We start from the raw sequence: 27771 nt of genomic DNA, 5'->3' as shown, positions 1-27771 counted from the left end.
AGTCACTTTCAAAATAGAACTCTAATGGCTGACCTGACAGATGCTCCATCCAAAGAATAAACAGCCATTTTGTCAAGAGCGTGGAAATGCTTGTGACTAAGAGAATGGTCCAATTTGTTATGTTCTCTCTCTCCCTTGTTAATGGAAAATAGTGACTAGGTAATATTGGTTACTTCAGCTTTGGAGTGCTTAGCAGTGTAGGGTGATGCTACAGTTTGTTTTGAACCACTGAACAAAGTGTAGCCACCTCTTAAAATCTTCTGGCAGAGACACAATAGCTGAGCAACAGATCCACCAGACTTTGCTATTTACCCCAAATTATATCCTACTGCTGAAAAATCTTTCATTAAATACCTGGGACTTAACATCTCCCTTGGCAAACCTGTTTCATGGTGACCAGTTCTCTGGCTCTTGACCAGTCTTACAGGCACTTCTGTCCTTCATGGAGGCATTTAACAAGCATCTAAAAACTTAAACATCTGTTCTAGATTTCTGTGGTCAATGAAAGACAGGGCAGCCTTAGAGGGCTAATCCATCTACAGGTGGCCATGCTGGCTGGGATACCTGAGGTGACCCTCATTATTGACTACTGGTACATATAGAGAGGGCACATATGCAGAGTTGCTTGTAGATTGCAGTGTTGGGTAAGGTGCTGGAAAAATTATATCCTGGAAACATACCTTACAACTTTCCTACACCTGCTGAGTGTGAGAAGATGGAGCACCTGAAGCCTGACACCTCGCTGCCGGAACCCTTTGCCTAGGCAGCCAAGGGAGTCGGGGGGTCCTGGTGGTTGGTCCCTCCTCCAACACCCTGCGAGTGGAGGCTGACGGGAAGGCTGTCAGTGAGGGGAGGGAGGAGAGAGGAGGAGGTGGCTTCCTCCTGACGCCATTTCCGAGGGGCTGAGGTATATAAACGAGCCGGTTGCTGCAGTGCCCCATCTGGGATTTTCAGCCAGGGCACTGGCGCAGACACGCACGCACAGCGCTGGTCTCCCCCCGGCACCTCTCCCGGAAGCCCCCACGCCAGGGACAGTCTCACCCTCTGACCTTTTCTCCCTCCATCCATCCCGCCGGCACCATGAGCTGCCCAGGACTGCTCGCCGTCCTGCTCCTGGCAGTGCCGGGTAAGTGGGACCCGGCTGGGGTCCGTGCCTCCCGTACTCCCGGGACCCTCAGCCCCGCGTACAGCCGTGCCCCCGCCCTCCTCTGTTGCCGCCGCGGCCCCTTCAGCACCGTGGACAGGGATTATCCGCCCCCCGTTAAGGACCGCGGACAGCGGCCACTGCAAGGTCACTGCCCGGGACCGCGAACAGCAACTTCCCTTCCCTTCCCTCTCCCCAGGGAAGGCTGTACAATGCAGACATCCAGCTGCTGCACCCAGGGAATACTTATACCAGAGAGAGATTCCCCTGTTCGACACTCCCATTTTTTAGCAGGATGCGACTTCTCTGCTTGTCTCCCAGGGGTGAATAACAAGCTCTCTTTTTTTCCCCTCCCCTCACCTTACAGCCATCTCCCTTCCTGTGGCAAACGACATGAATAAAGGAGACACTAAGGTAAGGATGAGCCTGTAGTGGAAGGGATGAGTTAAGATAAAGGATATAATGCTTAACCTGGCTGGTTTTGGGCTTCTGCTGAACTACCGTGTAGGAAGTGACAGGGATTTGCATGAGATCGCCACAGCAGGATCTATCCCCACTCCCTTCTTATCAGGATTTACCCTTTATGTATCCACTTCTGGGCACCTAGGCAGGAAAGAAGTCCCTCAAGATGTACCAAAGGGATCAACAAACTGAGAAATGACGAGGCTGGGGATGAAGGTTGGGTATAACCCTTCCTAGTCCTCCTACTTTCAGCTTTTCAAAGCTCCTAACAGGAGGTGACTCAGGGGAGAGTGGGGGGAGATGTGATTCAGGAATGGGCATTGCTGGAGCTGTGTGTGTTTAGGAGAACGTATACATCTGAGTTTGTGTGTGGTGTGTTACTTACACATGTTCCTGAAGAATAGGCAATTGACTACTCTCAGATTGCTAATCCATCCTCAGCTACTGCTCAGCTTCTCTGGGCAGCCATGAGCAGTGTGGGACTTGGCTGACCTCTCCAGCCTTCTTTTATAGGCTTCAATACATATATATGTGTCATACCTCTCTGTCTTTCATAGCTGCAGTTCACAAGTGTGTGTGTTTCTGATTGGCTTTTGGCACCTAAACGCTTACATAGGTGTGTTTGCCTGTGAAGAGATGTGACAAATACACCCTCACTCCTCCCCCCACCCCCCCATACTGTTATTCCTATAGCCTTTCAGATGAGCTGATCTATTTTACCTGCTCAAATTAAGAATTCTACAACTTCTAGTTTAGTATAAACTAATGTCCAGAAAGGAAATTCCAGCTATTTCCCCCTTACTCCTTGAACTGCTTTGTTTCATGAGAACTTCTAGCCACATCAGGTTTTTCCCACAGCAGCAGTAGGGGAGGGAACAATCATGTCAGTCTCAGCCACAGGCTCCATTGTACAGTGTCTCTGCTCATTACCTACAGGGCAAGTGTCCCTCTGTCTCCCATCAGATGCGCCTGGGGCTGGAGAGCTTTGTTAAGAGTTTTAGCCTACTTAGGATGGCTGTGGCTGAGCCACGATCTGTGAGCCACTGGGTTCCTGTTTCAGGATGTGTGCTACTGACTGAGAAAGGAGACTCAAGGCAGGCACTTGCCCTTTCAACTCGCCATGCCAAAGTGGCTCTTTGGCCATCTGGTGGGACAATCCATGAATTTCACAATTTTCCTTGTGAAATCTATTCCCAGGATGTAAAACATGGCATTTTTGTGGAAACTGGTGCAGCTCCATGGAAACGCTTCCACCAAGGAAGGATTCTTTCCTGATCTTGTCCCCTCCCTGGGTACTACACTGGCACAGTCTCTGGCTGAGAGAAAAATCAGACCGCACCTTTCTTTTGAATTTGCTGCAACTAGAAGGAGCCACTGGGGCTTTTCTACCTTCACCATCCCCTGAGACACAGCATTTCAGTGAAGGAAGCCCTGATCTTCTGTGACAGATCAGGGCAGGGATATCATCAGATGGGTACAGGAGTGAGCACTGCAGTTTTTCCTACACACCTGTGCCGCCAGTTTATGTGCCACCAGCACTTGTGGGTGGCTCGGTGCACCCACAAATGCAGTGGCTAGTCAGCATACACAGGCCTTTCCTGGGCAGCTCATCCTACTTACCTTACATAAATGGCTTTCCATGGGGAGCTGAACATTACCAAAACATTTACAATATCTCTGGTGTTTGCCCACTCTTTTGCTCAAAGGATGCTATTTCCCAATTTCAAACATATATTTCAGAAGGTCCTGAGCATAGCTGAGCTCAAATGTGGCAAAGTCTATCTTTGTAAGGACATGATCCTTTGGAGATTTCTGTGTACGGACAGCATGACCAGCTCTTAAGGATCTAGTTACATGCTCATGGTTAGAGGATAGCTATGGCAAAATTCCAATCTGAGTTCCTGCACTGGATTAATTACATTCATTTGGAAAGCTTCTCCTCCATGTGCTGATGCAGGCTGTTATTTCATGACCTTGTGAAGCCTCACTCTGTTCTTATAAAACATCCAGGAGTGTTGTGTAATGACTGCACTCTTCCTTTCATTATGTTACAAAATTCCTCCTCAGAGTTGGCCATATTTCTCTGGTGACTGATGTATTTCTTTGTGTTCAGACAAAGACCTTAAATCGGCTCAGCAGCCTTCAAAAAGCTTGTATAGAACATTTCATTGGACCAGACTCTTATTTCTCATGCTGAGAAAGTTTTGAAGCTGCATCCAGCAATAACAGGCTCCATAGGCTGGGAAATGTGGGAAGCGAAGTATCAGAATCTGGTAGTAGATTGAAGTGACTCAAAGTCATCTAAAATCAATCTTAATGGATTGCTTGCGGTATAGGAGAATGATACCAGGGAAATTTCCCTGCTTTCCTTTTAGTAGATCTTTCCTGTAACATTTTTATCCCAGCAGGCAATACCTTCAAACTGTGTAAGTAGATAAAAGAGCTCAGCATGACCTGCAAAAGCAGAATTCTCTCCTTACACTGGGTGAAAATTTTCCCATTCCAGCTGGTCAATGAATATAGCCAATTGCTTAAATGAACAACATTGTAGATGACTGGGAATTGCTGAGTTGTGTTTAATTTCTACTGCTGCCACACTGCACTGCTCTCTTGAGAATGGCACATTGTGAGGGAGATCAGGGCTCTTAGGGCTGCCTGCAGAAATCAAAAGGAGAAAGAAGTTCAGTGAGTGTTTTTTTTTTGCCCCCAAGGCTTACTTGTATTCTTTTCTTCAACTTATCCTTTCTTTTTCCACAGGCACTTGGCTACTTTCCGGGCTGCTTTAGAAATAATCATCTGTTTGAACTAAGCTGCCTGATTCCTGTGCTGCTAACCAGCACCAGACTGTAGTGAATTCCTCTTCCCCTCCTGTGTGACCATTTGGGTCTACCATGAACACACAGCAGGGCTCCTGACTGTGTGTCTCAGTGTGGCAAGGATGCCTTCACCCCTGCCAGAGGTGCCATCTTGACTTTGTGCTTGTGGCTTTATTCTCCTACCACACATACAGCATTGGTGATCCCTGTGGGATCAGCAGTGCTGTAGTTGCATGGGTGAAGAGCTAGGCCTGCAGTCCCAGTATAGGTAACAAACTAGATAAATAATTATTCTCATTTTACACCTGGGCTGCTGGAAAGGGCAGGCCCAGAGCTCATCCTGTCTGGGAAGCTGCCTCAGGCAGTAGCAAATGCTTCCAAGGGAAGAGTAGGAACTTCCTTATTTTCAGGTAACTCACCTCCATGTACAGCTCTTCCAATCTATAACAGATGTCTTGAACACTCAAGCACAAGGTCAAACACTTCTCCAGTGTGTCTTGTCCTTCTCTAGGGCTTGGGAGCAGTATTTCTCATCCCTGTTTGAAAGTACGTTTTGCTTCACTTTGCCCTCTGTGCCTGGCTGCAGTCTAACTGTGGTGCCCTACTCACAGCTTATATAGCTTGCAAGATTTCAAGGTCACCTACTGAAAAGCTATGACCACTTGTTGCTCTCTACAACCTCCCACTGAGACCTTTTATGAGATATATTGACTTGAAAGAGGATGAGTTTGAGCTTTCTATGTATATATCCAGATCTCCTTTAATTTCCTGATGTGTTCAGCCTCTGGGATGGGCTGGAGACATGAGACCTCCAGCTGAAGTGTGTGTCATGTTGAAGAAGCTTTTCACATTGCCATGTGTCATTTGCTCACTTCTCAGTTTCAGGAGGTGCCTTCTGTTCCTGGGTTAGGTAGAAAAGGAACTGAACATTCAGTTCTGACTCAGTCAGAAAAGCAAAATCTGTACAATCATCTGCCTCATTTTGGGCTTTTAAGAAATAGATTTAGTAAAAAATACAAAAGAGCAGTTATTTAATTTGTACTTTCATCTCTTTCTAGGTGATGAAGTGTATTGTAGAAGTCATCTCTGATACTTTGTCGAAGCCAAACCCCCTGCCAATCAGCGAGGAATGCCTAGAAACACTCAGAGGAGGTACAGGCTCAGATTTAATGCTGGGTATCAGCAAGAGCAGATCTGGCACCTACCAAGGGGTCCCCCAGACTCACCTTCCTCATGGTCATGACACTGGGCTGCACCAGGCCCCAGAAGTAGGGACATAGCTGCTGCTCAGCCCAGGCCATGCACCATGCTGGCATTGTGGCTGGGGAGTGCTGTCTGACATGAAGCTGCCTGGTTTTCATGGGACCTTCCTGTCATCTTAGCCACATGGTTAAGCGATGTGGCAGCAAATGGGAGAGAAAACAGCAAATGAAGAGGGAATTGGTATTTTGGGTTCTTTTTCATTTCTTGGGGGTGGTGGGAAGTTGCCTTTGACCACCTTCTGTACCAAGTCTCCCTATTGCAGATGAACGAATCATTTCTATCCTTCGCCACCAAAATTTATTGAAGGAACTTCAGGAAATTGCTGCTCAAGGTACAGTATCACCATAGTTATTTGAGAAGAGGGGCTTCATCTCTTGTAATCCCTTGTACAGTTTTGTTGTTTAGGTTTTTTCATATTTAACATTAATTTGACATGACAGTAATATGTCTTAGTAGATACAGTTCCAGCCCTTCCAGTAGAGACTGGGTGAGTGGGAATTTTGCTTATCATAACTCCAATATGATCTTGATGATTTAAATGACAGTCAGTAGAAATTGGTGGTGATGCAGAGTATAGGCATTTTGGAGTGGGAGAACCCTAAAGGGAAATACTGCAATCTAATTCAACAAAAAAGCACTAGCTCCCAAACAAGAATGAAAGGCAAGAAAACCTTCACTGTCTGTTCAGCTAGAGCCTAGCACTAAATGAAGGTGTGGCAGAAGGGAAGCCTCACTGAACATCGAGTGGGACTTACACCTGAAAGACCCCAGTGAGAACATCCTTGAGCCAATGGGTTTTTTTCTGCTGGCCTCCTTAGCTTGAATGCACGTTTCTTTGGAGAAGTGCAGGCTGCTCACAGCAGGTCAGTGTGGGAGCAGCATCAGCACAGCACTGTGCAAAAGGGTGTGCAAGAGGAAAAGGCCTATTCTTAGGTGCTAAGGTCCCCAGAGCTGATGGGCAGGTCCCAGGCAAGGCTAGTTCAAAACAAGTGCAGGTTCATCCACCCAGGTGATGTGGTTGAGGCTGCAGCAGGGCTCTCCTCAGGCTGCAGGGAGAGGAGCTCCTGGCCTTTCCTCCTCCTTCTCTGCAGGGTAAGCCAGCTGGCAGCCCTTCTTTGCCAGGGCATCCCTGTGCCCTGCTCCTGTGTGGCATGGCTGCCAGGGATGGCTGAAGACATTGCCACCAGACTGCTTTCAGAGCAGGGAACCCAGAGGCAACAGGGGGAAGGGAGGGGAAAAATTCAAGAAGTCAAGACTGGGAGAGAGCCTCATGCAGCTCCCAAAGCCACAGTTTGGTCACTACCTAAATGCCACTGGTGGAAGTGCCAGCCATGCAGTGACCTCAGACAGGCTTTGTGGGTGATCTGAGCATCCAGAATACAGAAACCTGAGTCTGTTCCATGTGCTGGCATGCTGCTGCCCAGGCACACCAGGGTTGTGGGTGGGAGTGCTCAGCTATCAGTCAGGCTGTGCTGTATAGTGTGGAGCCCACATGAAGTGACATGTTTTACAGAGGTGCAACTTGCTCCACTCTTTCCTTGGCTTGAGCCCTTCACTTCATTTTGCCCCAGTGTAACGTAAACTCTACAGATCGCAGTGACTGGGGGTGGCAGAGTCATGTAGCCCAAGGAAAAAGCAAAGACGTTTATTTGATCTCTTCTGTGCTGGCTGTAGCTGGTCCTGCTTATGCTGGAGAGCCCACACCATCCAGTTCTGCCCAGTATAGGGCTAGAGAGGACTGGGCTGGCAGTTGGCTCTAGCCTTCGCATCAAAGTGTAGAAGCAGGACATGAGATGGGTTAGACAGGGCTTGCTTGGCTTGCAGATACCATTGGGATGGGGCTTCCTGGGGAGTGCTGCTTGCCAGGCAACTGCATTCTGACCTCTGGCTCCTGCTGCCTTCAGACACCTTTCTCCAGGGTGTTGCTATCATTAAGCTGGCTCCATAATCCCAGTGGCTAAGGTCTGGGGCCTTGGAGCTCCAGGCTGTCCCCAGAGTGTGAATGAATGCTGCTTCTTCCTCCAAGTGTCCTGGGGAGAGGGGCCTCCACAACCAGGCTGCAGGGCACAGAGGCTTTCGGTGCTCACCTCAACAGAGGTACGTGGGCAGCTTTTGTCAAGAGGCAATATTTACTCTTCAATACTCCAGTGGTTAAGTCTTTTTTTGGCCTCTGTGCTGCATTTCAGCATCTCTTATTCCCTAGCCCTCCATCAATATTAGTTTTCCTAGCAACCTTGCTTCTCTGTTTGTTTAGAGACCTTTTTTTTTTCCATGATGTTTTTGATGGTGGCTTTGTTACTGCGGTTGATTCATGTATCTTCCATTCACACTTCTCACACCTCCCCTTTGGCAAATCTATCTATTATAGAGAATATACATACAATTGTAAAGGGCACAGAACTATTTTCCTACCTCTACTTTCTGAAACACAGGAGGGGCTGTTGCCTTTCCCTACTTTTTGTTACTTGACACAGGTGCCAATGAGAGAACTCAGCAGCAGAAGAAAAACAGTGGCTTTGAAGATGAACTTTCTGAAGTCCTTGAAAGTCAGAACAACAAGAACAAGCAGAGAGGTGAGTGTCAGTCTACCCCCCAGGAAATCCAGGTCAGGCTGTAAACAAGGGTGCTCTTTCTAACAGTCTTAATATGTCCATCTGCTTCTCATTTAGGTATCTTCTTTGATGCTGCCGCTGACACACAAGCAACCCAGTGTTTGCTTGTTCTTACTTGCTGTCGTGGTTTAAAACCAAACCTGCACGCAGCTCGTTCACTCCTCCCCCCCTTGCTCCCCCAACTCCTGGAGAGTTAGGAAGGAGAATCCAAAGAATGTAGCCCCCACGGATTGAGATAAGAACGGTTTAATAGCTAAGGCACAACACAAATCACTACTGCCATTACTACTACAAATAATGATGATAATGCCAATAACAAGTGAAGAGAATACAACACCTCACCAGCCACCGACCCATAACTCACCCCACCCTGCCCAACTGAGCACCCACTGAATAACCCCCTCCATCCCCCCAGAGCTCCAGCCCTTTCAGGTTTCTCCTGGTTACATCCTGGGTATGACGTGCTATGGTATGGAATACCTCTTTGGCTTGCCTGGGTCAGGTGTCCTGTCTCTCCTTCCTCCCGGCTTTTCCTCCTCCCTGGCAGAGCATGAGCTCAGAAAAGGCCTTGGACAAACCAAACATTTGAGCAGTAATTCAAAACATATTTGCTATCAGCAACTGTTCTTAGCCTGAAAGTCAAAACACAGCACTGCACCAGCTACCAAGGAGAAAAATGACTGCTACTGCTCAAACCATGACACTTGCCAGCTGAAATGCCATGTAATTTCTGAGCCATAATAACTGGTAATGGTCAAGTTACCAAACCGGTACTGATCGTTCCCACCAGCAGTCACTCCTAATGCTTAAAATGAGTCACAGCCATGGAAATCCCACACTGAAAGGCCCATGATATAGGCAAGAGTAATCAGGGTCTGCTCTTGCTGCCCCTGTTTCCAGGCATCCAAGATATTAGGTTATGGGTCTCTGAAATTGAACTGGAGATGAACTGGAGATGAGCACTCCCTCACAAAACAGCTGCATCTTGGAAAGACCACATCCAGCTGGGAATTCCACTTGTCACTATGATTCTATGGCTGGGTTAGAGATGGCGGTGTAGCAGAAAGGAGGGTTTGGCCTCTTCCCTTTTCCACACCAGGAAGAGATGATGCCAATGTGGGTGAGATGATTTCTTGTCCAGCAATAGCATGCCCACAGAGGGTCTCGAGTGGGCTCTGGGCTGTGTGGCTGAGCCACAGCAGCACAGCAATGCTGCGACATCAGCCCAAAACGATGAGGAGTGATAACCTTGGGGGCTGCTGCTGCAGTCAGCAGAGCTAAAAGGCACTGGGAGGATGGGTGGCACTGGGTCTCCCTCCTGAAAGGGCAGACCTGAACTTCTTGCTGTGGAGACTGCGTGACAATGAAGTGTGGCATGTTGGGCCAGCCAGGCTCACAAGGGATCCCGGTGACACCAGTGCAGTGTCAGTGGTAGTCAGCAGCCCTGTATGGCTGGCTCTCTTCATGCCCTCACCCCAGAACACTCCTCAGCCCTGCCTGGGGATGTGCCCACCTTTCTGTGCCCGTCTGGCTTTCCCACTGTTCTTTAGCCCCCCATCTTTTCTTGTGCAAAGTGATTTCTATGGCTAATCATGCCAAAAAGGCCAGACTCTGACATGAGCAAGAGCATATACCCAGCCCCCATTAAGCTCCTGTTGAGTGGCCACCCTTCCTCCAGCTAACTTGCAAGCAGCGCTTGCTGTCTCTTCAGCCTGGTAGGAAAAATAAGGATGTGATATTAGTGCAGCACTCTGAGCAGGGAGAGCTGTGCAAGTGCCATATTGCACTCCTAAATCATTTAATTTCAAGTGCTATCTTGTTTCATGCGGGGCAAGTTTGTTGCTGGCGTCTCAAGAGATGGCGATGAGGACTATGCTGCAGCAAAGCACTTCGGCATATGTTTAACTTCAGCCTTGCGAGTCTCTCCGGGAGAGCAGGCATCAGTGAGAGCACCAGCTTGCTTGAATGCAAGCATATGTTGAAGTGACTTGAGAAAGGATCCATGGGCTGGTTAAGCAGATTGCTGAACAGGGCTGAAGCTCCTTAAGAAATGCACAGGCTTCACTGGTTATGAAATGAGCTCTCAGGAGAGGTGTTGTTTCTTGCTCCTCCCTTTGCAGATGCAGCAGGGGAGCACCCTAAAGAGGAGCAGCCCACAGGGTCCCTGGCTGAGCTGGCAGCACAGAAACCCCAGCAAAATGAAGATTCACGAGAGGAGGGGAAGAATAGCCTAGAGGATAGGGAGCCCAGGCCACGGGATGCCAACCCTGGTGAGAAGGAGTATCAGGAGCAAGCAGAGAGCAACGAGATCAGGGACACAGAGGATGCTCAGCGAGATGAAGCTTTGGACAACCACATCAGTAAAGGCTTCAGTGAGGATGAGCAGCAGCAGCAAGAGGATGAAGAGGAGCAGCCCAGGGACCCCAGAGACAGCCTGGAGCTTGATGATGAGGAAGAGCAGCCATCCAGGAAGGACCAGGAGCAGAGCAGGGAGGCAGCAGGGGAGCATGGGGAGCGGGAGGATGACAGAGGAGATGATGCTACAGAGGAGGACCCTACTGAAGCAGAGAGGTCACTTGATTTGGCTGAGGAGGACGAGGAGATGCAGGGAGACGACAGTATGTATCCCAGACAACTACACTGATACCTACCTGGGGTGAGCTGAGGGCACTGAGACAGGCAGATAAGAGGCTTTAAAGCCTAAAAGTTCAGGCAGGTGCATTTTGGGTTTACAGAAATATCCCTGTCAACAGCCACCCAGACCCCCACACAAGTGCCTGACCACATGGGCCCATGCACAGCAGGTGACACAGGCCCAGCAGCTGCCTTGCTGCTTGCTACCCAGCTTCCACAGCATCTCAGGACAGCTGATTCCTTTTTCTTAAACTTCTTACATGGTTTTTGTCTGCTGCTTCCCAGCCCTGTTACTGACATGGTGACATGAGAGCAGGTATTTCCAGAATGCTGGGAAAACAGGCCTTAGTCAGGAAACCCACTTAGCATCACCCCTGCAGGATTGGTTCAAAGGTGGAGTGTAACCAGGTTAACACTTGTGATCTGTGATGTGCTTAATGCTCTTTCAGATAACAATGATGCTCTGGGATTTGGGAAAGATGAGCGGAGCTCTGAGGAGGAGGAAGAGGAGGAAGAGGAAGAGCAGCCCCGGGCACTGAGAGGAGGAAGGCATGGCCTGGAGGATGAGGGGATGCAGGGTGAGGAGGACACCTTCCAGCCCAGGGATGCTAAAAGTGGGGAGATAGAAGAGGAGTGGGAAGACTCCAAGAGGTGGAACAAAATGGATGAGCTGGCCAAGCAGCTGACATCAAAGAAGCGCATGGAGGAAAATGATAGTGGGGAAGACCCAGACAGGTCCATGAAAATGGCATTTAGATCCCGTAAGTATGACTTCAGTAGTCCAGAGGAACATGTGAGAAGGTCATGGAAGCACCACTCTAAAGAGGATAGCAGTGAAGGAGGCTTCCCACTTGCTCCTATGCCCGAAGAGAAGAAGGATGAAGAAGGCAGTGCTAACAGGAGAACAGAGGTTGGTGTACGTAGCCTTAATAAATTCCTGATGGTTATTATTGGGGAATCCAAATTATGCTTAGAGGTGTGGATGGTACTTTGGTGTTATGCAGCCATTATTGGTTCTCTGTGACATTAAGGAGAGGATTGGTTGCCTTTTAGCCATTCAGCCCTAGGGATTATTGAGATTTGCACCACGCTGTGCTTTTGGTTTTTATTGTTGCTTTAGTGACTAATGGAAAACCATGCCCTGCCCAAGAAAGTCTTAAAAACGTGACTTTTGCACTGGCCTTTGCTGAGCATGGTGACCAGAGCTATATCTGGAGCTCGGGGTGGGTTTTGCATCCCAGAGCTCCTCCAAGTCAAAGGGAATACTTTCCCTGGCCCGGGAACGAAGTCAGTAGTGTCAGATCTCCTACAGAGATAAACCAGGGGTGCAGCTGTGGTGGGAGCGCTGGGGCCATCACCTCAGCTCTTGCAGAGCCTCCTGCATGCTGCAGCTGATGACAGGGGTGAGGGACAGGCAGGGCAGGGGCTGGCAGTGAGACAGGGCCAGTTGTGCATGACCAGAGCTCAGGCAAAGCCATGCAGTTATGAATCTGAGTACCTGTGCCAAATAAAATAGCTTCAGGTGACGGCATAAATACAGAAGAGCCACTGCAGAAAAGACACCAAGCTATGGCTTCCACAGTCACTATTTTCCCAAATGGAAAAGCATTTTCCATGCAGACACTCAGTGCAGTGCAGAAAGAGGGGACACCACCATTCACTCCACGAGCAGGGCACATGCTGCACTTGCCACAGGTTCTGATTTGACATGGCAGCCTCAGCACTGGCACTCGGTGCTGTTTGGTAGGAGCTGCCCCAGCCCCAGCTCCCAGACAGCCATCTCCCTTCAGCCTCACACTCTGGAGAAGGAAACCTGTTGGGGGCTGCCCTGCTCAGCAGAGGGGCTGGAGAGGGACAATAACTACATCTTGTCTCCATTACCGGTTGCAGCCATTTAACACCAGGACAGGACTAATTAGTGTTACACACAAGTACCTGTCCAGAGGAGCAGATGGGGAGATGGGGCAAGACATTGCTGTGCTCATACCAGCACTGGCGGGTAGCCCTGCACAAAGCTTTCCATAGTTCTGGGGAAGAGGGCTGCCCACCCGTGTCTGTTGATGTGTATGTGGGGCTTCCCTTGCAGGACCAGGAGCTGGAGAGCCTGGCCGCCATTGAGGCTGAGCTGGAGCGCGTTGCCCACAAGCTGCACGAGCTGCGGCGAGGCTGAGGGCCCTGCCCTGCCCGCACAGGCAGAGGCCGCTGGTACTGCCCTCTCACAGCCACATCTCCATTTCCTGATGCAAGAGCAAGCAAGCAGAGCAGAAGCATCGTGCCCAGGAAACCGACCTCGCTAGCGCCCAGGCCTGCCTCCCTCACCATGGTGTTGTGCCCATTGCAGCTTCTTCACCTCATGCTCCCCTGTCCACTCATGCCCACACGCCCGGCCGGGCACTGGTGGGTGTGAAGAGCAACCTACATATGTGTTTTCTGTCGGAGTGGGGTTTTTTCCTCTGTTTTATAAGACAAGACAGCTTTCTAGAGAGTTTTCCTTCCACTGGTAGTTTCACTGGGTAAAAAAACCTGCAATAACTTGTTACCTTTTGATTAAAAGCTGAGAACTCTGACTGTAATATATTCTATATAAAAAATTTATCTAAGGAAAAATAAAACTGCTGTGGGTTCCTTCCTTTGTTCTGGCAGCTTTAGTCTCAGTTGTCAGCATGCTGCAGGGCTTGTCTGGTCCTGGGGGAGAGGAGGGGGAATGGCACCCTCCCTGCCACATGGACACATTGGCATGGCACTTCCTTCTTTCCCCAGCCTCTAATGCTACTGCTCCCTGAGGCCCAGCATCTAGGACACCTCCCTGAGGTCATGGACGCTGGGTGTCCCGGGCACTTCAGTGAGACATGGATCACGGACATAGTCCATTGATGAACATGGGGTTGACCAGAGAGAACACATCTGAGCAGTTTAAACACTGGGCAATGCTTGACCAAGTCAAACTATCTGGACAATGCATGAGTGGGTTAAAAAACCCCACAAGTAACAAACAGGCTACTCATAAGGAAAACTGCTGGTCTGTGTTCCCCAGGGGTGAAGGCCAGTCCTGAGGGGATGCCACTCCTCACGGGAGCCGTGGTGGCCTGACACCTTGCTGGTGGGCAGTGAACCTTCCCCGTCCCTAGGGCTGCAGGCCACACACCAGCTGCAGGATGGGGTGCTGCTGGGGCTGGAGAAGCTTGCCCCAGAAGTCTCTGAACACTGATCATAAGACTTTATGTGTATCAGCAGAATTAAAAAAAGCATTCTCTGGCAGGGCTGCATCCCACCCACCCCCAATATGAAGCTCGGTTCTATCCCATCATCCGCAACCCACAGAACAGCTGAGATGCTCCAGGAATGGCTGCCAGGCTTTGATCTTGGCATGTTCCTTTACTTTGCCAAAAACATTACTGCTGTTGGCCTGTAGGGTGAATTGCCCTGAAGTGGGCATGTGTGGTCCCCACAGCGCAGGAGGCACTGGGTGTCCAGAGCTGTCCTCCTTGTCCTCAGGGAGGGCTGGAGGAGCAGCTACCTGGGCAGTGCCTCTTGCCCAATCCCTGGCCAGCCACGCAGCTAGAGGAGGAGGCAGCAAGGCTCAAAAGCTGGAGTAGGACAAGCCAGGACAAGGCAAAGGGTGAGAGCCTGGCTGTGAGGAGTGCACTGGTGTGAGGTGCAGGTCTCCCAACTCCATCCTGAGGAGAATGCACTCTCATTGACCTCAGAAAAATGCATGTAGGAACAGAATGAAACCAATGCTGTTCCACAGAAACGGCACTAAAATGTCAATTATTAGGAATTTAATACAGCTGTAAAAGTCATATTTTACATAGTGATTTTAATTTCATTTTTAATTTGAATATTGTGTTTAGTTTCTCCTCTTTTTTTTTGTGGCAGAGCCTCTGCCAATAGCATCACCCATACAAACCCTTGCAAACTCAGGTCTGTATGTCAAAATACACAGAAACCCTCAGCCACTCACCCCTACCCCTGCCAAACTGAAAAACCCCCAAAGCAAAACACCAATCCCAAACCCAAGAAACCGAACAACACAGCCACCTCCAAAGGAGTTATTTCCACAAAGGATGGTTGCAGCAGACAGAACTTTCTGCAAAATCAAGAGCAAAAATAACGTTACTTGATGGAGCTACTATAAACACTGTTTTAACTGGATATTCAAGCAACCACGAACATTTGGTACCCAGGGACTTTCTTCAAAGGGAAAGATGGAGGTTCAAGGCCTGAGCACAGGGCCTGGGAGGATTGCCCACCAGCTGGGAAGTGCTGGCCCTCCGATGGGCTGTATCTCTGCTTGATGGTGTCTCCCAGCTCACCACTGCAGGGCTTAGCCTTGCGGCTGACACCAAGCACTGATCCCCAGGCGGTGTTTACATGAGCGTCCTTGCTGAATGCTTGTTGCTTAGCAAAATGTAATGCTTCTGGGTGAGATATCTCTTGCCTGCAGCAGCCCACATACAGTCCTGATTAAAAACCCTGCTAGGTTTTAAAATCAAGAATTAATTGATTAATCAAGACTTAATCTTGAAATTAAGAATTCCCTATCCAGGATGATAAAGGAAGAATCAATTCAGAAGCCTACACTGGAAATAAAATGCTTAAGTATAGCAGTAGCCTAAATACCAGTGGTGTTTAGCTGTGTTACATAGTAAGACAAACACTTCCCACTAGTGTTAGAAATCAAACCAAATCTTGCTGGTACAAGGAGGTCCAAAGTAACTGCAAACAACTGCACTGGGGAAAGATGTGAAAACCAAATTCTCATGGAAACAAACTTGCCCAGTGAGCTGCTCACCTTGCTGCCCTATCCACTCATAAAGAGAAAGCAAAGTAGAAGTTGTTATAAGGCATTTATTTTCATTATGTGTTGGCAAGGGACAATTCTGTCTTCAAAACAATTACAGAGATAATGCCACAAAACCTACCGCATATTGCTTTACTGTTGAAACCAAAACATTGTCCAAAACAGGTGCTTGCAAATGAAAATTAATGTATTATCATTGAAATCAATGCTGTTAGATGAAAGCACCGTCGCCATTGTCAGATCTGATCAGTCATGCAATCAAAGACGCCAAATAGCAAGTATTTTTGGTTTGTACAGTAAGCCATGATCTTTTAAGGGTTTATATAATTCTATACAAATTTAAGTACAAAATGGGAATCATGTTTCAGAAAACATAGTGAACCGGGCTGAAGCGAATCACAAGACACACTTCTTAACACTGTACAGCTGGATCTGAACACAGGTATCGATGAACTTGTAAAACCTAGCACACACACACAGAATGGTCCCCAAGATTCAGCCATGCTTCAGTGGGGAGCAATGCTGGAGAGTGAAGGAGAATATCCAACACTATGGACACCCAGAGGGCCAGTTTTCTCAAGATTGGGATCCCAAGGAATTGTTACTCCATTTTAAGAATGACTGCATTTTAGCATGTGATTCTCACAAAGGGTATACACAAGCTGTATCAAATACTGAATCAGAAATAAATAATAAAAGATACATCTAATACATCTTTTATTTTTAATTTTTCTTTTACAGCACTGACTTTACAAGAGGATAAACAACTTATTTTTAGGGGCTGCTAACATCTGAAGCAAAGAAGTCACTACTTTATACTCAACATATACTCAACCTTTTAATAATTTTATATATGTATATATGTCTTTTCACACAAAAAAATGTTAAAATAATTTATATCTAAAAAACTACTGTGTAAAGAACAAAGGAGGAAATAAAATGTGTGTTTCTTTAAAAAGGATGGAAGAGGAAGACCTGATTTTCATGAACTCCATTTGCTGTTTCAGCTATTTCTGGAGTTTCAAGAGATTTCCAGGCCATCAACAAAAGCTTTCCAATACGTTGGGCGCCCTCTGCAAACTCATGGCATGCTGGGCAAGGTCACCTGCAAAGGAGATCCCTTGGCCCACAGGCATTGGCAAGCATTAGCCCCAGTGGATTCAGGGTAAGAAAGGTGGAGAGAAAGAAAACATCTCCCCAGATTGCTATTAAAAATGAGTTAAATTCTGGACCACTGGTATCAGGATTTTACTCCCAAGCTCTGCCTCTCCTCACCCTCCTCCTGCATAACAGATACAGGTTGTTTTCTTACAGTGGATTTTCTATTTCCACAAGAAAACTGCCCCAGAATCAGGGGTGGACCAGATCCCAACAGCCACCTGCACACACACACCCCTCAAGAATGATTCCCTTTGCTTGTACAGATGCTACTGTGCTCATGTTGCTCAGGAATCGCCCTAACATCTTCATTTATACCTGGATCCTCTCAAACTTCAACCATCCTTAATAATTTTTGTGGCCATGTAAACATGACAGAATCCATGTTGGATCTGAAATATATCAGGTCAAAAGCTCAAGTGTTGATAGCCTGGATCCACACAGGGTGAACAGGGAAAGGAAAGATAGTGAAGATATGAAAAGTAATTTTCTGGAGGTTACATTCCTCTCAAATAGATATTAAAGCAATATTACAAACAAAATCGGCAATGTGATCTGCAATGGCGTGTCCATTTATCTATGAAAGTGAGAGGAGATTATATTAAAGGAAATCTTTTAATCTACACAAAGCACTTTCACATACTCCTAATTACAAAACACACAGTTGCAACACAATAAAGTAATTGAATACTGAATACAAAAATCAATACATCTCTTACTAAAATGGAGAGAGGAAAAGAAAATTAGCAGGGTAATGCAAGTGAACTCCTGCAAATGTGCACATGGGGAAAATGCTACAAACTCAGAATAGACTATTCACTAAAACCCCAAAATTCAAGATCTTCTGCACAGCTGTGGAAGGCAAGGCTGCAAGCTAGTGTGAAAAAGCCTGACTCACTCATCACTGCTGCCACGCAGACTTTGGGAAACCAGTGTTAGTCCAAGAACTGAGAAGCCTGGATTAATTTTTTAGCTTTTTCACTCTTTTTAGCCGGCCAATTCAAACACCTCTGGACTAATTTATTCTGTTGCCTTTGGACTGTATCCTGCCTCTGTTATCTATCCAGTACTCCACCTGCTTGTTCCCTGTCTGGATACAGCCCACAGTTAATCCGAAGAACCCAAGGTTTTATCTTGAGCAATCCTTCTTACCTTGTGAAGCCTCAGGGTCAGGTTTTTAATTTGTACCCATCTATAATGAAAACAAATTAAACTGGTAGTTTTCCATCTGAGCAACCTGCTGCAGACCTCCTCTGCACAAACATTCACACCTTAAGGCTGGAGATCTTTAAACAGCTTTATCATTCTGACTGTCTGAATAGTATTAATAAAAATAGTGCATCCTATCTACTGACCAGCTCAGTCACTCGGCTCCTACAGCATTCAAAGGTGGAATAGCCTGACACACAGTTAACCAAAGGCAAACCAGCATCGACCCAGTGGTTGTTCTGCACTACACAAACCACAAGGGTCAGCACCAATGCTCCTAGTTGGGCTGCCTTTCTGCAGTTGGTTTTCAAGTAATGACCAGGATGCTCCGGTGCAGTCATTACAAACCCAAGCATAATGCAGCAAAGTCATTAGATGAGGAGGAGGATGGTGATGGCTTTGCCATTGCAGGCAGTAAAGATACCACTCAAATTTTCTTCAATGGGGAAAAAATCTTCCCCTGCTGAAGCCGATTACATGATTACAGTGCAAACAGGAGTCCCATCTCCTCCATCACACTGACAGAAAAAATGGAGAAATTCCAATCAAGGTAATAATGTTCTTGTGGATTTCTAACAGTGAAGCAGAACAGAAATAGATCCCTAAGAAGGTACTGGTGACCATGTGATTTTAATAAAATTGCTCCCATCAACACAGCAATAACAGCTATGCCTCTGAAAACACAGCAGAACCTTTTCTAACCCAAACTAAAAGAATTCAAACAGACATTATGGAAAATCTCCCTCAGATTGTCCGCAATTTTAAGAGTAAGGGCATTCTGGTATGGTCTAATATGACTAAACTTCTCTACTTTTACAAAAAAAAAATCTACAGAATATTAACTAACTTACTGTGAAGTTTATCATAAATCAAAACTATCCTGAACTTACCAAAGGAGGCAGCAATTCGGAAAAGCACTTTAGCACAGGCTTATTAACACATGCATGCTTGAACGTTTTGCAGTAATGTAATTATATGTCTGGATACTTGGTAATTTACAGGTTTGGCGTTTAAAAGTTGGTCTCCCAGTTTGCCCCTGTGATTTAGCAACATTCTAGCCATAATGATCCATAACAATAATTTCTGCAAGGAAATATAGTAGTACAGAAATTGCATGGTAATTTATGTGAAAACTCCACTGTAATGCCATACCATAAAAGGTACCTGCATATCTGCACCTGGTAAATAAAAGTGATACCGATACATTTGATAAATAAAAAATAAATTACAGACTACGGGAAAAATATCACTGATCACACCAATGACCTAAACTTGTTCTCTAGTTACTGCTGAGGTCTGGAGTAATGGTTAAATATAGCATTTCTCCAGCCTTCAGAGAATTACAAAATAAATTTCTAACAATCACTTGTAAACAAGTTTAAAATGCACAATTATATTTCAGTAGTTCATTCTGGAGAAATAAAGCAGTGCAAAATAGGCCAACCAAAATTCAGAAGGCAGCCAGGAAAATAAAATTCTTATTTGATGTTCTAACTAGGAAACAGCATACAGACTTTTCCATTGGATCCAACACTCAGAATCATGTAAACATACTTGGTTTGAAAGATCTTGAGTTACTAACCCAGTTCTAACATCATTGCTTCTTCGCCATCACCCAATTAAAAAAAACAAAACCAAAACACCAACCACAAAAAGAAAAACCCACCAAAAAACCCCAACCAAAACCCAATCAAACAAACAAAAGAAAAACCACCAAAGAAAAAAACACCCAACCCAAGCCATTGTAATAAAGGGAGAAAAAGGCAAATCTACAAACACTCCACCAGCTGCTTACAAGAAAGTACCATACAAAAATATGCACTGGCAAGTTCCTTCCTGAGGGTACCTTTTGTTACATGTGTAACATAAAAACACTTCTTTATTTTAAATAAACAAAAACAACCCCCAAACTGTAGATGTCAAATTTATTTCAGTCATGGCTTTACGAAAAGTTTGGTCTGTCATGAATACCTTTATAAACCCTTACCTATGTACATCTGACTCACACCACAACCACTCAAGATCTGCAAGCTGCAGACAATGTGGGATCCAGCAGCTTCAAAGCATACAAGGATTGTGAAGTGTGCCCAGCTCAGAACTGATCTGCAACAGCTGAGGAAGTTGGCTGCATTTACATGCACCCTGGAATTTGGCAGATATCACACTCATAAGGTCCTTTCAGTCTTTACAGAAATATCTTAAAGTTAGTAACCCCTCTAAAGGTGGAATAACTTTTCTTGTGTTTATCAGCCTTGCAAATCCAATCCTGGCTACAGGAAATTCCTAAAAATGGCATTTTGGGAATAAACACAATCTTTCCAATGATAGAAACACTGTTTACACAAAAGAACTCCTGCACAACACTCCTCAAAACTTCTTCCCCTGAAGGACTGATACAAACTGGTAGGGTAGTGACATCTTTTACACAGTTTCATCCTCTCTCCATGGTCTACCTGGGCTTTAAGCTCTAGATACTCTCCTTTTGAGCAGATATCTAACATATGATACTAACCAAAGTGGTATTAAATGCAGCAGTGATGGATGCTTTACAAATACCTGCTACAGAAAGACAGAAATTCTGCAATCTAGAAGCTTAACTAAGGAAATTTTCTTAACGCTACCCCTCTTAAACATATAAAATATGTTATAAGCCCTAAAAGGGCTTATATGGGGAAAGGAAGGCCACTGTGTCTACCAAAATAGTGTCTCTGTTCTCAGCACTGACAGACATAGATACTTCCAGTTTAGTGTTCAGAATTGGCAAAAGTTGCAGGAATTCTTAACAGAAGATGCTGCCATGCTAGAAGATGCAATAGAGGGTGAACACTGTAAGTTTACTGCATATCTCAAGAGATACAAATAGGCTGTGTTGTAGTTTACAAATAGTATAAACTGCTATTGTAAATTAAGACACAGCCTCATCTGGCAGCTTGCAACAAAATAATGTGGTCTCTAAGCTAGAGCTGTTGTGCACTTCTACCTCATACAAAGCTATGCAATTCTGCTTATATTTAATTTGCAAAAGAAAAGAAAATGCACAGCAGTATGGATCTATGGAACGCAGCAACTGTGATACCCCTTAGGATCTGAAGATCTGTCCCAGAGTCCTCACAAGTGCAATGGAGGGAGAATCAAATTCTCTTCTAAGAGATGAACTGCTTCTATTAACTCTACTAGGACTTCACCACTAGCAGACAACTGAAAGGATTACATTTAATTTACTAAATCACTCAACCTAACTATCAGCATCCTGTCCAGATCGAACATGTGCCGCTGTTGGCAAACATGGTTAGGAGCTGCTTTTGACTGAAGCAAAGAGGCCTGGGGGAAGAACTGCAAAGCTGCAATTGGGGTGATCACCTCTGTTCTGCACCCTGAACAACCACACTGCTCTGTCCCACTCAAAGTGCCACAGCCTTACAGCAAGCTACCTGTCAATATCTTCACTGGTCAATGTTTCCAGAGATTTGGTTTAGTGATACTGAAGTTGTCTCAGTTTTCTTTTGCAATGGCCTGCCTGGAAAAAGGGAACGGGGAATATTTTAGGCAAAAATCTCTTGCACTGTTGCATTCAGACACTGCATTCAACATTATTATCTTCTTGAAGCCATGAGGTCCAATTTTAAAATGCTGGTCACCAGTGATTAAAAAGAACAATAGAAATGCAAGAGCAACCCTCCCACAATGAAAGGACTAGTGTTAAAACCCATGTGTGTGTAAACTCACTATAGACTTGCAACTGGAATCGGATGAAATGGATCTGAATCACTTTCTTGCCCTCCCCCTTTCAGTCCATTTCATCAGCCAATTAGGTTAAATCAAATGGAAGGGATTTTAATTTTGTTTTTCTACGTTGTGTTTTGTGTCGTGGTTTGTTGGTTTTGTTTTGTTTGGTTTTCAATTTCACATGTACTGTTACAGCCTGATCTGGTTCTGGGACCACAATTTGTATCCCTGTGGCTTTTTGTCAATCCATGGCATTAGCAAGTTATTGAGAAGAAGCTTTTGTTGCCAACGTAGCGACGCAGTGCTGCTGGAAGCTGGGGGACACTGCTGAGTTGCAGCCTAGTCTCTGGTGTTGCAGTTTTACTGAGCTGTTGGTCTCACTTTCCACAATCCAGGAGGAGTCTTTTCCCATGACGCTGAGACAGCCTGTGCTAGAGCAGCATATCCGTTCGTCCATGATCCCGCTGGTCTGCTCTGCCAGGAGCTTGCTACGGTTTAGCTGGGTCACCTCAGGTGCCTGACCCTGCAGGACAGCAGCTATGTGGTTCAGGAGATCTGTGAAAAATTCAGAAACGCCCTCATAACCTGAAAAGAGGAAAAATGAAGGGGGAAAAAAAAGCAATTAAGTAATTTTTCTAAGTTCCTTGAAAGACTTTTTCTACCACTTTATTTCTTGGGCTGTCCTTGTCCTCCAAGGACAAGGCTTATTTTCCACAACATCATTTTGAGTGACTGCATGAGCAGGTTAGTTTAAAGAGGAACAGAGACCTTTGCTACAAAACCACTTTTGTTCAATAAAAAACCCTGTCACCTGTCAGATTTTCTGTTCCTTTTTCCTCCCAGGTATATACGTGCATACATAATCTTAGGTATATTCTATCACTTGCTACCAAGTCCAGGTTTTTCCCTGAATTACAAACTTTGTGGTGTAACATTGATCTTTTTTATTCTGATTCCAGGTTTATGATGGAAAGTAGCTCTAATGCAGAGTCTCCTTGAGGGTCTGAACTCTCTCTAGAATTTCCCCAGTAATGCCGTCAGTCAGGAAACCTCAGAGGCCAGTGTGGCTGGCTTTATATCCTACAGAAAAGGGACCTTCCCACTGCGCAAGCATGTGATGCATGTCTAATCTAACCTAACTTGGCACCTAAAACATGTTCCTGCTATGAGCAATGTCTGAAAAGCGCTCAAGGGACAGCAAGCATGTATCAGTGATACAGTATTGGAGTGAAACATCAGTCTTTTATTTCAGTACTGAAACCACCTTTCTACGTGTTCTGTTAAGTGACTCCAGACAATTTGCAATGCAGAATTTAACAACAAGCTTCCTGATTAAAAAGTTGCTCAAATACCAGGAGACGTGACATTTTTGGTGACACAAAGGGTGGCAGTAGGCGTACGGAGCTTCTGTCTCTATTTTAAACACTCTGGTACAGCCACAGCTTTATCATTGCATTCATTTGATAATTGAAACAGACATGCAATGTATCAGCACAATGCCTTGAAATGGATACTGCATTACCTAAAATTGTTACATATTTTGAGTATGTACAGATGTGTTCTGGGTTCAGCAGTAGCAGTCATTTTTCTCTTTCTTAGTAGCTGGTGCAGTGCTGTGGTTTTGACTTTCAGCCTGGGAACAGCGCTGATAACACTGATGTTTTTAGTTACTGCTCAGTAATGTTCAGTCTGACCAAGGACTTTCTGAGTTTCATGCTTTGCCAGGGAGGGGGGGAAGACGGGAGGAAGCAGAGACAGGACAGCTGACCCAAACTGACCAAAGAGGTATTCCATACCACAGCATGTCATGCCCAGGATGTAACTGGGAGTTACCGGGAAGGGTTAGATCACTGCTCGGTCGGGCTGGGTATGGGTTGGTGGGTGGTGAGCGGTTGTATTCTCTTTCCTTGTTATTTTCCATATCATTATTATTATTGGTGGTAGCAGCAGTGGTTTGTGTTATACCTTAGTTACTGGACTGTTCTTATCTCAACCCGTGGGAGTTCCATTCTTTCAATTCTCCTCCCCATCCCTCTGGGAGTGGGGGGAGGAAGGGGGTGGGGAGTGAGCGAACTGCTACGTGGTACTGAATCTATGGCTGGGCTTAAACCACGACAAGGTGACATATGACATTCAGTGTATTTAATGGGATATGCTGATTGTTTTAAAATGTCTACAGAATTATTCTGAAGGTGACCTGGTATTAATATAGGAGACTGAAGCAATAAATAACAGTTTAGAAGTCCCATGTGAATAGCACACATTCACAGCAGCACATGAGCATAACCAGAGACCATAAAGTACATGCACATTACACTTTTAGTGAGTGATCGCAGGGCAGAAGAGTCCCTCAGATCCATAAATACTATAATTTTAATCTCTATTCTCTTGAAAAAAACAGCTTTCTTAGGCTATAAAAACCCAACTTCCTGAAAAAATTAAGGAACAAGATAATTTCACCTTAAGATAAATGTGGTGATTTTATGGTGCATTTATAACCATTACACTAAGCAATTAACTCTTATTTAGGCTGCTACATTGCTTTGGATTTTAATGCACTTGGTCACAGTTCTAGATACTTAACAGGTCACACAAAACACCAGCAATGTGAGACAACTGCTTCCAGTTTTCCTTTCTCAAAAGGCCCTTAAACAGGTTCAACAAACAATTGGCCATTTCAAAACATCAACTTTCCCACTGCCCCACACGATAATCCATTGGTCTGCAGGGGGCAACTAGGACTCTTACAGCCAGTCAGGGGAGCCAGAACAAGGTCTCCACCTCTTTGACAGAGGTGCTTGTTATGCTTTCTTGCTTATGTAAAAGCCAGGGGATTAGGCTTCAAATCTACTCAGAGTGCTTCAAACACCCCGGGAATAAGCCATCTCCATAGTAACAGCTTTAATATTCAGAGAGGAGATCCCTAGTACCCTAGAGTGTTTCATGTCTACTCACTGAAAACAAACCAGCCTTGTTTGAGGGCACCTGGCAAACTTAAAAAGAAGTTACTTTAAATATTTATTGGGAATAAGATGGCCAGTTATTTAGTTCTGAAATCAGCAGATGTTACAGTGTAAGGAAGCTGTATGTATCAGGCAGGCTTCCTCTGTGCAAGCCCTCTGCACACTGAGTGCAAAGGGCCAAGTAATTCTGCCTGGTCACTTAGAAGAAACTTAACATGCTTGTAAAAAGCAAATAGAAAGAAGGGAGGAAGAGAACCATGATGTCTCAACTCTCAAGCCACAGGATGCTGGGGAAGGCTGCAAAGTCTGTGTATGTTACCTTACTCTGCTCACTGGGTGCTGCTGCAGGCCTCTCAAAAAAGGCAACTGTGGGCCATCACTGTGCTGTGATGATAACGGAATCAAGAAGGGCAAATTAAATTACACCTTCAGAAACTACTGGCAGTGAACTCTGGATTCATGCCACACAAGGCATCAGTAGGAGGATATAAGTTCTGCATGCCTCAAAGCACAAGTTGCACGAATCGTGCTCCAGCAGGTACTATCCTAGCACTGCCCACTGAAACTATTTTGGAAATGCCTGCCTATAAGAGGCCTGAATTTTGCTATGCTGAAAACAGTCTCCAGAATCTTCTGGCTGAGCATGGATAGGAAGGATGTTCACGTACCAATGCATTTGCAAACAAGTACATTGTAGACCTGTGCATAAGAAGCTTCCCCATGCTCTCAACCCTCCTGCAAGAACTAATACACTCTATTAATTTAATGCCTCTTCAAAGACAAACTACTGCACAGATTAAAACACAGGATTTGGGCTGGGTGTCAAAAACTATTGCCTTAGGGTAGAAGTACAACAGAGCATGAAGCTGAAGGCAGCTCTGCAAACTTCTGCCATGTCATGAAGACATTACTCTTCTTTAACTAGTTAGTTTACCACTAATTGTTCCCCAGTGTGGATTTTCCAGCATTTCAAGAAAAGGGGAATTTCAGCAGTCTGCGCAAAGTACCAAATCCAAAACAGTACTTGAAAAAAACCCTAACAAACAAAACCAAGACAAACAAACAAACAAACAAACAAACCAAAACCACCCAACCCAAAAACCAAAATCAAACCCTCCAAACACCAAACCAAAATGCAGGATGGAGGACTGCAAAAGAATGTCTTGTATCTCTGACTTCCAAGACCCAGTGTCTGAAATATAAACCCATTCATAAAGCTGATATGGTATCATCTGACATCCAGTTTAGGTTTTTTCACTCTCTTTGCCAGAAGACTATTTCCATAGGTATGCGGATTGCATCAACACCGTATGGTAGAACCAAGCTGCAAAGTGACCCGAGAATAGCAGACCCAGAGTTTTAAAAGGAAGTCACTGTGGAGATAGACAGGCAAGGTACTACATGGCAGCAGTGGGGATGAAGACCTGGACTGAAAGATTTAGATAACTGGAGTTCAGGGCAAGATCTCTAGGCGTAAAAATACCACAGTCATATTGAAAACTCAAGGTCTTCCATGACAGGTTAAATAAACTATGTAGTGGCCTGTATACATCTCTGGCAACAAGAATCACTATTCAGGTAATGAGAGAAGATTCTCAAATTAAAAAACCCCATGCAAAACAGCATCAAATGAGATGATGTATTCTTTTGCCATGTTAGGCTACGAATACTTAGCACAAACGACAGAGCATTACTGTTTCTCCTTACACACACTTGCAACTCCTTTTAACAATACCAGTGGTCAAGGAACTTGATTAGCTGATTCCAAGACATATGTTTCACTAAAAAAAGGTGAGGACAAATTTACCTGTTTTCAAATGCTCCCATTCTATTGTTTTACTCCAGGTTGCACTTATGAAAACCTGTGAGAATATTCAACTTTTTACAGCAACTTCTCTGCACCTGCAGTTTTATCATTATCGTCACATTTCTGGTGCTACTGCTTTGTGCATAAACGTCTCTTGTGGGAACTCAATTTGCACAGGAAGAGATTTTCAAGGGAACAGTTTGCTACTTCCACCCCCACAACACTTTTAATGGCACAGAGTCTGGAAAAAAAAGAAATCTTAAAAGGCTCTCCTAAAATAGAATTTCTTCTTTTCTCTTCAGAATGAGGGAAAGGTCCAGAAAGGCCAGGTGCCAGCACACAGTATCACATTTCAGTTCCTGGGCATCCTTTGCAAGAAAGGGCAAGACAGCCATGTTACAGCTGGCCACTAAAATTTGACTATATCTCTTAAAAGCTGGTATTTCAGTAGAACATTCCATACCTAGATTAGGATTCTGCCATTCCCAAATCAAACAGCATCTTATTTGAGACCAATTTGGCTGCTGCTTTCCTGTCCCCCACCTGGGGAGCAACTATGTGAGACACCAGCAGTGAAACTCCACGCTAAGTACACATGGCACAGTTCCCACAGAGCATGAGTGGATAAGCCTTTCTCACCTGGGAATGCATTTATATCAATGACAGCATGCTGTCCAGTCTGATTGTTAATGATGATATCAATTCCAAAGAGGGAAACTCCCAGAGCTTGTCGTAGAGCCTTCGAGATTTCCCGGATGACGTCATCATTTGGCCGCTCAAATACTCCTTCGATTTTATCCAGCTATAGTGAGTGGGAAAAGACACATTATTGAGGGACTTTGAAACAGGCTTTTTTTGAAAGACTGATTTTCAGAGGTTTCCAGGTGAATATCCAACAAATCTGATTGCAGAGAACCAGTGGCATGAAACAGAGAAAGACACTAAAGAGAAACTGCTTTTGTAACTCAGAATCCTTCCTACATTGGAAGTTCACTTCCTCTAAAGTACCTAGTTCTTCCTCTTCGTTCTGGTGCAGTTCTTGAGCGATAGAGCAGTGTAGGAATAAATGAAGACTCAGAATATTTTAAGTACTAGATCTACACCTTAAAAAACAAATACATCTGGTGTGTTTAACCCCGTGCTGCAAATATTCTGCATATCATTCTGTTATTT

The 27771-nt window shown here is 45.3% G+C and overlaps 2 protein-coding genes across 3 annotated transcripts in view; one reads left to right on the top strand and one right to left on the bottom strand.

Moving 5' to 3' along the window:
• Positions 1-925: 925 nt before the first annotated feature.
• On the top strand, positions 926-13573 carry CHGA (chromogranin A). Of its 2 annotated transcripts, none has more exons than XM_005149515.4 (8): positions 926-1126; positions 1512-1558; positions 5481-5574; positions 5948-6016; positions 8160-8258; positions 10418-10915; positions 11381-11841; positions 13018-13573. In XM_005149515.4, the coding sequence occupies exons 1-8, from the start codon at positions 1081-1083 to the stop codon at positions 13099-13101; spliced, it is 1398 nt and encodes a 465-aa protein (XP_005149572.1). In that variant the 5' UTR covers positions 926-1080; the 3' UTR covers positions 13102-13573. The 2 variants fall into 2 exon arrangements, with proteins under 2 accessions (XP_005149572.1, XP_030905188.1); XM_031049328.2 differs by having other exon boundaries at positions 11381-11847.
• A 2189-nt stretch (positions 13574-15762) lies between these two features.
• The window catches only part of ITPK1 (inositol-tetrakisphosphate 1-kinase), a 149131-nt gene continuing 137122 nt past the window's right edge, over positions 15763-27771 (bottom strand). The window contains exons 10-11 of the mRNA XM_005149516.3: positions 27238-27400; positions 15763-22413 (exon numbers count right to left, since the gene is read on the bottom strand). Coding sequence (XP_005149573.1) covers positions 22091-22413; positions 27238-27400 — 486 coding nt within the window. The 3' untranslated portion in view covers positions 15763-22090. The remainder of the gene's footprint in view (positions 22414-27237; positions 27401-27771) is intronic.

The sequence above is a fragment of the Melopsittacus undulatus genome, chromosome 4, assembly GCF_012275295.1.
Source record: "Melopsittacus undulatus isolate bMelUnd1 chromosome 4, bMelUnd1.mat.Z, whole genome shotgun sequence".
Taxonomy (NCBI): domain Eukaryota; kingdom Metazoa; phylum Chordata; class Aves; order Psittaciformes; family Psittaculidae; genus Melopsittacus; species Melopsittacus undulatus.
Note: the sequence above shows the minus strand (reverse complement) of the source record. Positions and strands in the feature narration are given on the sequence as shown.